This window comes from Vanellus vanellus (assembly GCF_965231255.1).
Source record: "Vanellus vanellus genome assembly, chromosome: Z".
Taxonomy (NCBI): Eukaryota; Metazoa; Chordata; class Aves; order Charadriiformes; family Charadriidae; genus Vanellus; species Vanellus vanellus.
The window spans coordinates 242773-257500 of NC_138908.1; the positions used below are offsets into that span (position 1 = coordinate 242773).

The 14728-nt window shown below is 47.2% G+C and overlaps 1 protein-coding gene across 1 annotated transcript in view; it reads right to left on the reverse strand.

Moving 5' to 3' along the window:
• Positions 1–8213: 8213 nt before the first annotated feature.
• Positions 8214–14728, reverse strand: part of ZCCHC7 (zinc finger CCHC-type containing 7) — a gene marked incomplete at its 5' end in the record, with an annotated part of 110860 nt that continues 104345 nt past the window's right edge. Inside the window, 3 exons of the mRNA XM_082497928.1 lie at positions 8214–8900; positions 9346–9463; positions 14222–14317. Of these exons, the coding sequence (XP_082354054.1) occupies positions 8452–8900; positions 9346–9463; positions 14222–14317 (663 nt within the window). The 3' untranslated portion in view covers positions 8214–8451. The remainder of the gene's footprint in view (positions 8901–9345; positions 9464–14221; positions 14318–14728) is intronic.

Here is a 14728-nt window from a genome sequence, read left to right on the forward strand (position 1 = left end):
AGTTAATTTTGCCCTGCTCTCTGCAGGCATCACAGGTGCAATTACGCCCACTGCTTGCTGGGATCAGCTCAACAGCTCATCTGGGGAATCTTGACCCCAACTCTGCTGCCTCCAGGGCAGAAGCTGGGTCTGTGCCCTCATGGGACAAACCACCACAGCAAATCCATTTCTTGTCCCATAGTGAGAAAATGGTGCCAAAACAGTGTGGTTTCCACGGCTTGTGCTGTGCTGTGGTGGGAAGTAACCACAGCTGCCTCCCTGCATGGACTTGGCCTCCAGTGGCTCCTGTGGCATAGAGCAGCGTCCTCCAGGCTCCTACCAGCTCCCAGGGCCCTTCTGCAGCCCAGCGCCGCAGTGCAGTGCCGCCCCACTGCCCATCTGCCTGCCATGGCTCCTTCCCTGCCGTCACCTCTGCCAGGATGGAAAACATCCACCTGTGATGGCAAACAAAGGTGCTGGGGCCTGAGCCCGTGCTCCCGTGCTCTCACTACATGGGGCAGGAGCATGTGGGCCGCCCACTGTGGGTGGAGGCTGCTCAGGCCATGGTGGCCACGAGGGGACACCAGGTCCTGCGTGACCGGTAGACATCAGAGGCGGTACTCCTCCTCCCAACAGAGACCAGGGCTGCTGCCTTAAAACACAATGAAGCGTTTGTCAGACAAATTTGCCTTAGGATTTCCAGAGCAGGAGGCAACGGTGTCCTCTGAGCTGTGGTTAAGGAAGAAGGCCAAAGTCAGTGACCTCCACTGCAAAGCACAGCAAATCAAATCCCAGCCATGCTCTGCAAAGGACTCACAGCAAGAGGCTACTTCTTGCAAAGATCAAGGGCTGAAAGCTCCACGTGTGCTGCCAAGCCTGCCAAGCCAGCAGAGTAGATGCAGGTCCTTGCCTGAGGGAAGGAGAATGGTTTTAGGGGTGATGGGGGCCATGCCTGCACTCAGGTCTTGGCTGTGCAGCAGGTCTTGGGCATACGTGTCTGGGCTTTGGCGACACACCAACAAAACGGGGTGATAATCGTTCCCTCCTCAGTCCACTGGCCTGTATGTCCTCCATACCAGGATGCCCCACTCTGCCTGCTCCCACTGCAGCCTCTGCCTGGGCAGGACTGGGACACGGCTTTGGACTGTGATGCTCTGATGCTACGGGGAGCTCATGAACAAACGTTTTGCTGCAGGGACCCCTTGGGGAAAACACCTTTATCAGCTTGCTGACAGACTGGGTGTCATCCTGGAGAGCTGTGGTGTCCAAGACAGACTACCTAGTGCTGCTGCTGGAGGAACGTGCCAGCTTGGAGGAGGTAGCACTCCCTGGTCAGACTGGCCCAGGACCCAGCACCTCGGCAGCAGCATTGTCTGATGGGGGAAAGCTCTGAATTTTGGCCCTGCCATCTGCAGGATGCTGCTTGTGCCTGGTGCTTCCCTGCGGATCTGGCTGGAGACCCGCATGGTGTTGGTGACACGGGAGCAGGTCACCTCTCTGCCACAGGTTCCAGACCTCTCCTTTGGGACTGTGCATGAGGGCTCCAGGCTGGGACACAGCCGCAGTGCTGAGGCATCACTGGCTGTGTGGGGGCATGCGGGGAGGCTCTTGGTGTCTGAAACAGCGGTCACTGCTCCCAGCAGTGCAGTACAGTGTGGCTGTGTAGCTCAGACACGCTTGGTTAAATGGCTTTCCCAGCAGATTCTACAACAGTTCGTGCCTTGAGAGAGAGAGATATATATTGATATTTTTAGGCAGACTTCAGGGAAAAGAAAGCTTCAAGGAGGAGCCAGCCCTCTGTTCAACTGTGTTACAAAGGCACGTTTAATTCCTTTCCAGTGCACACTGTTATGCTGCAGAGATGTACATCTCAAATCACAGTATTCCTTCCTTCTTCAACCTTGCTGTGTAGTGGCTGCAGCAAATGATAGACCAAATACTCTCTTCTCCCCTCTTCACTCCTGGGACAACTGCCCCCATTATCAAACAAGACTCTGACCTTTTGATCCATCCATCTTGTCTCCTCCACAGGTCTGGGCTGAGCTACGGCCCTTTATTTATTCACGCAATGTAGGTTTCCTCATGCTGCTTCACCAGTGCACGTCAACTGTGACCTTGAGACACTATCCTCTCCTGGGACGAGCATGTTTTTCAGTCCCAGGCATCTCTGGAGTAAAGACTGACAGTTCTTTAAAGGAGGGGGAAAAAAGCAGGTGGAAGGAATGACAGGCTGAAGTACATTTTGGTTTAATAGGATAAAACAGAGCTCAATGAAAGTAACATTCTGCAAGTCACCTGGTCCAGAACAGGATTTTAATGCAGTGCTTTTCTTTAACTAATGCCTAATGTGGTGGTATTTTTTTCTGGTGGAATACACATCACCCCTTTTTGCTGTTTTTCTTATCCTGTCCTTCTTATCTAATGTAAAAACATCTTCAACTGTATTATTTTCACACCAAGTTCTGTAAAATTCATCAGCTGCTAGACAGAAGCCTTACTGGTAGTGCTGGGAGGCACTGGTGACCAGTGAGAGCCTGCTGGTGCCGGATGCAACCTGCTTTCTTTCAAATGGCACAAGAAAGACCTGGAAGTGGAGCCCACCACACAGGCACACAGCCCAGACCTGTGGTTGTGCTTCTCCAGCAGGTAAGAGGGGATGATTTCCTGAGTGGCCCATACAGAGTTTAGTGATCTGGGGGGAAAAAGGTTCACTGAGGGTGTAGATTGTGGGACTCTGTCTCTGGGGCTGGAAACGCGTCTGCAAACGAGGGTCCTGCTGCATCTCTGCTCGCTGGCAAGGGCCAAATCCTTGTTGTTTTGCTGCACCCTGCTGCTCCCAAGTGCAAGAGGGCTCTAGCACCCCGTCTGAGGGAAGGTTTTGAAGCAGGAGCAGAGTAAGGTGGTTGTGAGATGTGGGACACTGAGTTTCAGGCACCCAAGCACTACCCCGGGCTGGGAGCAATTGCTGAAGACAGGGCAGTCTCACGCAGCCAGTGGGATGTAAGAGTCTTGGTTCTCCTGCTCTGGATTCCAGCAGCGCCTGGCCATGGGCACGCTGGACCTCATTCTGCCCCAGAGCAGGTCAGGGCACTGCTGCTTAGGTGGAAGGGAGGGCAGGACCAGGCTGTGGAGGGACCACTGAAGAGAGGGACCTCAGCAGTCCATCCACCCATTGACTCGCTCAACCATTGCTGGCAGATGTTTGTTCAACTCTTCCCTGAAACCCGCCAGCAGGACTGCCCGCCCTCCTCAGACAACCCACTGCAGTCCACTGTCATCTTTGCCGTTTTATCTTAGTGTCTCAGCTACACCTTTCTTTCTGTTCTTTAGGCATGTACTTTGTTGTCCTGCTCACCCCCATATTAAGAACAGCCATTTTCCTTATTTTACCAGCTGCTTTTCTCTAGAAAAAACCCCAGCCTCATTCATATCAGTCTTTCCTTGCTAGCTGCATTTTCTAGACCCTTTGATTCTCCTCTGAATTCTCTGGCGGGGTCTCCAGAGCAGATTCATAGAATCACAGAATCATAGAATGGCTTAGGTTGGAAGGGACCTTGAAGATCATCGAGTTCCAACCCCACTGCCATAGACAGGGACACCTCCCACTAGACCAGGTTGCCCAAGGCCACGCCCAGCATGGCCTTGAACACCTCCAGGGATGGGGCCTCAACCACCTCTCTGGGCAACCTGCGCCAGTGCCTCACCACCCTCACAGTGAAAAATTTCTTACTAATGTTCAATCTGAACCTGCCCTATTCCAGTTTAAAGCCATTCCCCCGCATCCTATCACTACATGCCCCAGTAAAAAGTCCTTCCCCAGCTCTCCTCTAGGCTCCCTTTAGGGAATGGAAGGCCACAATAAGATCTCCCTGGAGCCTTCTCTTCTCCAGGCTGAACAGCCCCAACTCTTTCAGCCTCTCCTCATAGGAGAGGTGCTCTGGCTGTCGGGTCATCCTCGTGGCTCTCCTCTGGACATGCTCCAGCAGGTCCCTGTCCTTCTTATGTTGGGGACTCCAGAGCTGGCTGCAGTACTCCAGGTGGGGTCTCACGAGACTGGAGTAGAGGGGCAGAATCACCTCCTTTGACCTGCTGGCCACACTTCTGATGCAGCCCAGGATACGGTTGGCCTTCTGGGCTGTGATTGCACACTGCTGGCTCATGTTGAGCTTCTCGTCAATCAGCACCCCCAGGTCCTTCTCCTCAGGGCTGCTCTCCAGCCATTCCCCACCCAGCCTGTATTTGTGCTTCGGATTGCCCCAACCCAGATGTAGGACCCTGCACTTGGCCTTGTTGAACTGCATGAGGATGGCTTGGGCTCACCTCTCCAGCCTGTCCAGGTCCTTCTGGATGGCATCCCTCCCCTCCAGCGTGTCTACCTCACCACACAGCTTGGTGTCATCAGCAAACTTACTGAAGGTGCACTCAACCCCACTGTCCATGGCGACGACAAAGACGTTGAACAGTACAGGTCCCAGTACTGACCCCTGAGGAACACTACTCGTCACTGCTCTCCACTTGGACATTGAGCGGTTGACAGCATCTCTTTCAATGCGACCATCCAGCCAGTTCTTTATCCACCGAGTGGTCCATTTGTCGAATCCATGTCTCTTCAATTTAGAGACCAGGTTTAGATTCATTCTGTCTTCATCTGCAACGCCTGACATAAGTCAGTATTTGAGCTGATGTCTTAACCTGCCATGACCTAAGTGGACTTGTGGTTAATGCTCCGGTTTGTATATGTTGCTGCAGCATCTTGTTTCTTTTACCACATCTTTGGTGCCTCATATTCAGTGTGGGAGCTGCAGTGCAACATTGTTCCCTGTTCAGTCATATCTGGCCTTCACATGAAAGGCTGCAAGAGGAAATTCCTTCATCCAGACCCCACCTGCTTCCAAATGTTGCTGGTTTACCTTTTTCTCTACCCATGGTCTTAAATATCACGCTTTCTCTGTGCTTTTAATCACTGTCTTGCAACCACAAACAATAGACAACTATCAGAGCAAAAGCATGGTTAGATATCTGCAGGACCGTGTGGCTGCAGTACTCGGATGGAAAGCCAGAGATGTTTCCTCCACAAACGTATCATCTGGTGCTTTCAACAGCCACTGCCAGTGACGGGCAGAAGCCACAATCTACAGCCAGGCTTCTCTGGGTTTCACCTTGCCTAAACTTTCCACCATCTGCTTCGCAAGACAAGGCAGGTTTTTGCTCACCAGCACAGAATGAGTTTTGAAAAATTCCAAGGTGAAAAAGTCCAAGGTGAAAAATTATTGGCTGAAGCCACTGACCATCAGAGAAACCACTCTGGACTCCTGGCTGGCTTAACTCCTGCCAGTGGCCAGGCACCTGATCTTTAGAGGAGGAGTTAGGAACAACTCTGACTCACTCCACATCTGACTTCCATTTGACATTGCACACAGGCAGCGTAAAGGCATCTGCACCTCTTATGCTCAGGGGCTGTGCTGCTGCCCTTGAGCTGGTGTATCAGTCTTCCCATAGCAACCTCACCAGCACAGCAATACTAATATTGATAGAATTTCTTCTGTTGAGCGATTTCAGCGCATGTAATTTTCCTACTATCGATGTCACCTCTCACATTGGCCAGGCTGCTAAATAATGCATCATCACGTAATGCCATTGCATAATGCCTGGAGGAGGAGTAAATTGCACTTTATTTCCTTGCAGGTACCTTTGAAAATGCAGACATGAATAGTGGAACAAGGGCAGTTAGAGAATCTGAGGTCTCCATGGGGAACCTCTCCAGAGCACACTACCCCGGTAGCCATGAGAATAATGCTCTTCTGGCCTTCAGGTCTAAGAGCGATTGTCTTATTTCTTTCATGGCACACCATGTGGCACCCACAAAACACCTCACAAACAGACTGGCTGCTAAGAGTGATCTCTTGTTAGATGCTATTGCAGTTCTCAGTTTTCTCCTTGGCCTCTTGGACATTGCTGAGAACACAGCTGCTTCAGTTTTAGGGGAGTAAAGAAGAAAAGTACCTGCTCTTGACGTTCTTCAGTAAATGAGAGGCATGGAGGATCTTAAAACTCTCTAGAGCGTGGACCAGTCCTTACTGCACTATTGTACAGTGAAGAGAATAGTGAGGCCACAATTTCACTGAGTCATTTTTACCTTAACCCCTGCCTCCCCCCCCCCTACTTACTGAATATTAGTTTGAAAACAATGGAGAAAACAGTTCTGGGAAAATCTGCCTAACTACAGATTAGTGGTGTTGTCCGTTCTCTATTTTTGTACTTGAGTTCTTCCTAGTTATCTCTGGAAGTAGAACATCCACCAGGATGTGATCCTCTGAGAGCAGTCACACCATCACCCTTTATGAGGGCAGAGACTTTCCAGGCTGGCATGCTGCCCATGCACAGTAGGTACAGGCTTGCTATGTAGCCCAGACAGTGGTAACTCCTGATGGCAGAGCCATCCATCTCTTGCAGATGGAGAATCTGGTCCCTTTGGGAATCCCCTTCATCCTAACACTTCTGTCCAAGGAAGTGTTAGGCGACACGAGAGGAAGAACACCGTCTTCTGAGCTCTTGGTGGCTCTTTAAAGAAGGGTGCAGCTCCTGGAGAAGAGATTTACTCACCCCATGACAACTTAGCTGGCCACATGACCAAACCGATGCATCAGAAAAGTTGGAGTTCATCTCAATATTCAATCTAAACCAACCCTCCTTCCCTGTCTACCAGCCTACGTGCTGGTTCAGCTAAAGGCTACTGGAGACTTTTAGTCAAACAGAACCAGGTATTGATAAACAAAAAGGGATGTCAACCACAGCACATAGGAAAAGATGAGTTTCAACGTTAGGAGCAAATCTGTCCAGGAGTGGAATTAATTTATTATTTTTTTTATTAGGGCTGAAAGTGATTTACTTTTTCAATATCACCAAGAACTTTTCAGTGAAGTAATCAATGAAGTTAAGCAAAAATAAATTTCCGTTGCCAACAAGGACACACTTAAGCAAAAGTGGACATTATATTCCCAAGTATTATGCAGGTGTAGCTCTACTCCAAACACCTCTGAGATGAGGTGATAAAGTCACTAAAACACTGGTGTTCTCACTGGCACCTTTGCCAAACAAAAAGCTGATGAATTTAGGGTGTACCAGCATAGAATATTACTGGCAGTCCTGAGTTTTTTCTAGTGTACCCATTTCCCCTCCTCAGATGCCCTTGCATTAGCACAGGTTACAAATACTTTCTAATTTTAAAACACAGTTGTAGCCAAAGGCCCGTTTGTTGGTAAGAATTAAGAGAGGAGATGCACCTTTACAGAATTGTGCTGTTAGTTACTATCAATTGCTTAGCAAAAGAAGTGGTAGAGTAGGTCATGAATCAGTAGAGTATAGATAATTTCCTTTTCAGAACCAGAAAATCTCTTGGCAAAGGTGATGTAGTTTCAGCTCAGGAAAGAGAAGCAGACAATGTTTTTAATTATGCTTGGTAATTCAGGAAAATGTAGAACAAACCTTCGTCTTTTTATATCCCTCATGTAACGTTTTATTGGGGTTGCTCCTTTGATGAAGCATTTATTTTTACAAAGCTTTTAACAACACACTTGTTTAATTCCAGTGTACAAAAATAACTGTATTTAAAAAAATTATTAAATTGTAGCACAGTATGTCTGGAATCAAGTACATTTTTCATACTCTGCTATCTTTTCTCCAGAAACAACTTCCACATCAAGGGGAACAAGGATAGGTTTAATTCAAGATGTAAACTCTGTTCCATTTCTCAGCTGCTTTCTCCTGCTGTGCTGACAAGTCGGCCAAGACAGAATGGGCTCGCGCAGAGCTCGCCTGTGCTCAGCACCGAAAGCTGTGGCACTGCGGGTGATGGATCCACGACACCATGTTGGAGCGCGAGGCAGGAGACTGTCACGACCCAAAGTGCAAGGCCACAACTTTGCAGCACCTTCCAGGAGGAACAGAAGAGGTGTCCAGCTGCACTCTGGAGAGGATTGAGTGGCTGTGGGGAACATCCTTTACATCCGCATCCCCGGACTCTATCCCAGCTCCTCCTAATGTGAGAGTATCTCCAGCATCAGCTCCAAAGACATCGTGCTCCCTAGCAGCAGATCCTGCTCTGACAGGTGGACCAACATCTCACCGGTGAAGAAACAAAACCTACCCAACCCAGCATGACCCCTTTCCCCACCACCACCACCCCCTCCCCAAGCAAGAAAAATAACATTACAGCCTATTCTGGGACTGCTGAGAAGTACAGCCATTCCAAGCACGAGCACTAAGTCCCACCTGTCAAGTGGACTGTTGATGACAGACAGAGCACACTCCCTTTCGGGAACAGCGATGGACGTTGGTTATGTGACAGGTGCCTGGGCATGCCCCCCCAGGTTCAGGGACGGACTCAAATTCAGTGTGCTAAAGAGGGACAAAAATAAACAGAAAGCAGAGCCTGAGCCACTAAATGCCAGTGCTTACCCATCTCCTTCCTCATCACCAGGATTTCTGTTTGGACTTCTTCCTCCTCTGCTTTATGAGGAATAAATTCTCATCGATATCAGGACTAGCATCTTTCTGCTTCTTCCATTTCCTCCTTCTTTTAGCACGTTCCAGAGGCTCCTGCACATGTGCAGTCTTGCTGCCTGAGAATGCCTGGAAAATGGACTTGTGATGGATTTTGCTGCCCTTACATGCCTGCCTTTTACACTCTCTAGGGAAGTCCTCCTCCAAATTGTGGCTGATTTCAAAATCACTTCTGTGTTTCTCTTTTCTGTGTTTCTCTGCTTGGGACATCTTCATCTTTTTGTGACGCTCACCATCTTTGTTACGTTTCCCGTGTTCTTTCCAAGGCTTGCTCTTTTTCTTGTGGCTGTGCCCCCCATGTTTTTCTTCCTGCCACGGTGTCTCTGACTGCTCTGGCAGAAGGCCGGCTTCCTGCAGTTCTGTAAAACAGCAGTTTATTTCAATACCCATGCGGAAAATTCACAGACCCAGCCATCACAGCTTTCCTTATGTATGTATGAAGTTAAGTTAGAAAAAAATCTCTGATAGATTTTTTCATAGTGTTTTTTTCTGTCAACAGACTAGAATGTTAACCAAGTTTAATCCTCTTCCTGCTAGTTTATAGCATTTTTAATGTCAGTAGGTTTTTTAGAATTAAAACATCTGACAACACCCATCTCGTGGCATTGATGCAATAAATTTCCGTGATAGACACAGATGAACAAAGTCAAAAATCTTTTACTACCATTACACTACCTGTTCAAATCCCTATAGCTTTTCCCAACACATGAAAACAATCCCAGAATACTTCTTAAAGCAGCAACCACAGTGGAAAGCATTTCAAAGAACTGAGAGGCAGGAGGGATCTCTCAAAATACACTGTACCTGCAGCCTTTCTTTGTAATCTGTTTGCTCTTTTCTTAATCTCGTACTCATCATCGTAGTAGTAGATGAATGGAGAAGTAGGGAACATGCTCCCATGCATCCGCTTTTCTGAGCACTCCTGCAAAACACATTTCAAGTCACTAGATGTGGCTGAGTTGCAATTTTCCTGGAAGAAAATACTTGTAATAGCAGGGGAGATTTTTAACCTGGATCATTTGGGGTGAAAGTACATGCAGAAATGTGGCAGACTCTGAGGGTGAGGTGGGCTGAGGGAAGGAGCGAGCAGCGGTGAGGAGCCGTGGGCAGCATCCTCCCCACACAGCCCTTCTGCAGCCAGGCTGGATGTCTGACTGTATGCAGTGTTCTCACAGATACAAACCAAATGCAAATCCTGCTGGAGGCTCTGCCGTGCATGCACATCGGACCTGCAGGGAGGAGGGAGGGAGTCCCAAACAGTTGGCTGCGGTGGGGAAGGGGCTGGCTCTTCCATCACATGTATGTCAGTTGATTTCCCAAACACGTGATTCAGGAACACAGATTTTTTCACCACTGTACACAAAGTTTTAGCAATGTCTTGCAAGCCAGGCTAACTGCAATGCTTCCTATGATTCTGTCTTTTTTATAGGGCACCACGTGATATTAACTGATGTTTTCCTCTCTGTGTAAATTGGTCATTAATGGTTGTGCTTTGCAATATCATCTTTCTGCTTCTGGGACACTGCCAAATCCAGTGAACTCTGGGCTTGCCACCTTCAAGAAACTGTCAGGATCTTTCACTCACCCCGATGTCTCCATCACAAACTATGCAGCTTTTCTTCCTACATTTGCTATTTCTGCCACTCTGTGCCGCCTCTAGCACCCACTTTCCCTGTTATGGCCTCTGCCCACCACCCTCTCTTTGTTAAAGGCAGAGTACATCAAAGATGTGTTTCAGATGTAATTCCTATTCCTCAGCTGGTATTTGGTCTTTGCTTGGCTGAAATTAAATGAAGAACCAGGTTACTCTCTCTGGTGTCCTCCAAAAGGACAGTTTAGGTTGTGTGACAGCCGTCTCGTCTCCACATGCACGGCGGAGCACGGACAAGCAACAGCAGCTCGTAGCTGGAGCCTACCCAAGTCTGAGGGCGCAGCCTTACCCCCCTGCGAAATCAGGCTGACAGGGACCTAGGAGCGGGCATGCAAGTCCATCCGTCGCCTGAGGCCCCTCTCAGCAGTTATTCATCTGAGAGATGCATATTCTGGAAGACAGACTGGATTTCACACTGAATACCTTCAACGGCCAGCTACCGTCCCACAAAGAAACCTCCTCTCTCACCTCTCCTGGGTCCTGCACCTACCTTCCTCAGATTTAAGAGGAAAGAAAAGTATAAGAGAGAAATGACACTTCAAATACCTGTGTTTCACTTGAGTGAAACCTAAGAGTGGCCTTTAGGCAGGGCACAAAGCTGCCTGCCTATCTGGAATAAATGAAAGAAAAAATTATCCCTAAACATTGCCCAACAAGTTACTGAAAACAACACAGATTGGCTTTACGCAGCAGTATGCAAAGACACATTCATCTTTCTGTGGTACCTGTGAAATGCACTGCTTGATCCCACATCAAATCTAGGGCTTGCTCTGCAGGCACATGGCCCATTCATGATTTTTCTTTTGTTAATGTGCTGACAGGGAAGCCTTAGTGAATGAAATGCGCATGCCACCCAAATCAGTGCTCCTCTTTTCCTGTTTATCTCCCCTGCATTGATAACTCAGCTCAGCAATGTCCAACGTGCACTTGGCTATATCCTTCCCTCTCACGTAAGCTGCCACTGCTGCTGTACACTGTGTGCTGTTAAATACTCTTGGGAGAGCCTTCAGCGCTGGAGGTATCAAGCAGAGGATGGAAAGCAGAGCCTGCTACCAACCGCAGGAGGAATTTTTGTCGTGATTGGCATGCTGGGATGTGAATGCGAGGCACATCTGCAGATACCATAGGATTCCTTATCCCTGCTGCCTTGAGAACTTGCTGCAGCCTGAATAATGCAGTGGGCTGTCCCTCATTAACTTGCCCTGCCTCTTAACTTTCCTACGGGGATGGCCCTTAAAATGAGCGTATCTTTGTTGTGGACCACAAGAGACAATGTCTTGGACGTGTGAACCACTATGAAATGAATGATGATGTGAAGTCTACTAAAGTAAATAAGATTTCTTGTCCTTATTAAATCCTTAGTTTACATAAAAGCATGACTGTCTTAATAAACAATACAGACAATTCAGGAAACATAACTGCCAGGTGTTGGGACCTCTGACAGTTTACGTTTTCACTATTTCCATTTCTACAAACATCAAGAAGTGATCTGCAATGAGTTATTTACTGGAACTGCACAGTTAACTCCAGGATTTAGAAAATCTTTTGCTCTTGCCTCTGTTTTTGGGAAAGGTCTCCATAGATCTCTCGCAAAGAAAAGGAATTTCAGATGCTCCTAAACTAGATTAAATGGTAACGTGAAAGGAAATGGACTGCAATGGGAAGTGCTGATTATGCTGCATCTATATGAAACTAACCCCAGCCTTTTCTTCTTGGTCAGTTTGTTATTCCTGTGCTTTAACTGCTCAACAGAGGCATTTGAGCAGGGTTCCTGAGGTATAAAAGTGGGAAAAATGTTAAGAGCTGCTTGTCATCATAAGTATTTTTCACCTGCTTAAAAATATTTACATTTAAAGAAACCTCTGTCAGCAAACCCACCTTTTTCCACCTCCTTACATTACAGGCAGATCTTTCAAGCTCTGAGGGAGCCGCTCACCGCATGAACTCAGGCACTGATTAGGACCTCAGTTTTCTTAGCCAGTGAGAGCAGCGAATCTCAGATGCATCGCCTGTCCAGCTGGGTTGCTGTGAAGATGCACACGGCAGCTGCCAGTCTAATTTCCTCAGCCTTTCCTGGACGGAACGTTTAGTGATTTGAGGGAAAATACTCAGTTATCATTACATAATCCGATGTGTGTCCTGGACGTTTTCCTGTGTGCCTATAGAAAGACATGGTATTTCTGCCCTTCTGTGTTGTTATTGACTTCTTCCTTTTCATTCAGTCATTGCTCAGGCTATTTCTGCTCATTGTAAGACAGTAAAAATACCACCTTATCTTCTTTAACTTTGATAGCCGTAAAGTGTTGTCCTTGAGTCACTTTACTCCCTTACTGATTTATACAGTTTCTACCATTTTCTATCCAAGTAATTACTATCAGCTCCACCCACATGTTTACTAATTATTTTTACAGCAGCCTTATTTGTATCCATTTATGGCTGCTTCCCTCGAATGCCATTTTTTGCTCAGTTTAGTAAAATGTTCCTTATCCATTGCCAGCAGTCAGTCTTCAATCAGACTTCAATCTGAAGTCCCTTCAGTTTTTATCGTACACGCTCACTTTAGTGTTTATATTATTGGCAGGGGCTTTATTCTGGTTTTGTTTAATGGGATCGGTTTCAGTGCTGCTTTTGTAGGTTTTATCAACTCAATCCCTAAACGGCAGGCAGAACAATCTGGTTTGCATGACCATAACACTGCAGTGTCACACTGCTGCCACGTGTAGCTGTGTCTTGAGCGATGTCTTGCAGGTGAAGCCAAGGATTGGGACTGCTGTACCGCAGCCAAGGCAGTGCCTGTAGTCCTGCCGTGCCGGGGTGACACTGGGCTGCCGGCAGATGCTCCTCTCTTACGGAGCTGGGGCTGCAACAGCTGCTTATTTCTTGTCCCTTCCAACCCTCCTGTGCAGGCAGCAGCATGTCCTGGACGTACGCGCTGGCCTCAATGTACCACTTGAAGAGGAAAATCTTCACTCGTCTCTAAGACAGCTTGGCATTAAAAACCTTCCATTTATATTTCAGCTCTGCCATGAGAAGATGCCAGCAAAACTGCCCTACCTGTCCCACTCTTCCCCACAAGGACTAACTATTTAGCCAAAACAGCAGCAAGCTTTTAATGACACGTCTTCAATAGTTGTAGGAGTTGACACGCAGAGCATGCAGGAGAGAAGGATGGAAATTGCTGGGAATGTTCTATCTCTAAGCTGTAGGAAACTATAAACTTAACCCATCCAACGCACAAGTAACATTCATTTTCTAGAATACTTGTGGCTTTTGGACTTACTCCATAAAAGAAAAGAACATTTGTTTGGTGTTGATATTTGCAGGTAGAGGGCTGCACTTGTCCCGACAGGGGGCTGAAAAAGGTCATAAACAAAAGCAAGTAGTCCTAAAAGATGCAGCACACCTCTAGTTTTTACTGAAGCCAATTAGGGCTCACGATGTCCTCCTTCACCAGACTGTGTAACTTACAGAAGGATGATGTCAAACTTAATTCAGATGTTGAATTAAACTAGGAAACTACAAATAAGGATCATCAAAAGCAGTCAGAAACAGAAAATTCTTAAAATAGGCATACAAATTGTTGGGCTGATTGTGGTGAAAAACCTTACATGATATTGAACATGGCAGTAAGGCACTAATATTTCACCATATGAGCCACAGGAAAACAAAAAGAAAAATAAGAAAAAAAAATAATTTGTTCAGCAATTGCCTGTTTTCCAATGAATATTCTGTCTCCCGGGCAGCCTCATTTTGATTTAGAGTTTAAAAAACAAATCAATAAACCTGCCAAGGAGACAGTAACTTCTCTTTTCCTCCGTATCTTTAAATTAGATGGGTGAGAGCATTTTATACATTGGCCTCCACTGATTGCAGCAATGCTGCGAAGTCACAAACATTTCATTAGAGCGGCCCTTCATATAGGATTAGCTTGGCTCTTCCAGATCTTTCCTCCAACCACACACTGTGGCAGAGATGAATTTCTACCCCAAGCGTATCCTCAACACTGAGGCAGAGATTGTTGAGACTTACATATCCAAAGTGTCCTTTCCGGGAGCAGTTGTAGCAGTACACCAAAGCAGAGCGCTCCGAGTGAGAACTGGCCACCTTGATTGGTCCTGGCTTTGTCTGAAAGATGGAAATAGGCAAGAATTAGGCCTGGCAGTATTCCAAATGCAGAGTTAGAAATAAATTAAAATTACATAAATATAATGTTATTATGCTTAAATCAATACATTCCTGTGTGCTGTTGGAATATTAAGTTTGAAAAAGAAGCAAGTGGCTCATATTACTGTAGTTTTGCAGAGCAAGGTTCAGCCTGAGCATCACAAATGAGGTGGGAAGAAGCATCTGCAGCATCTCTTCCACCTGGCCATGTTATTTCAGCTCTGAATACAAGAAAATAAGCTGCTGATTTATCTCTCTCCCCTCCTCCTTGTCTCCCAGCCCCCTCCCCCTCTCACAGACGCCCCACCATCCCACGGGATGGACAGGGCCATCAGATATTGCATCCGCCAGCTGGATAGGCACATTTGTGTA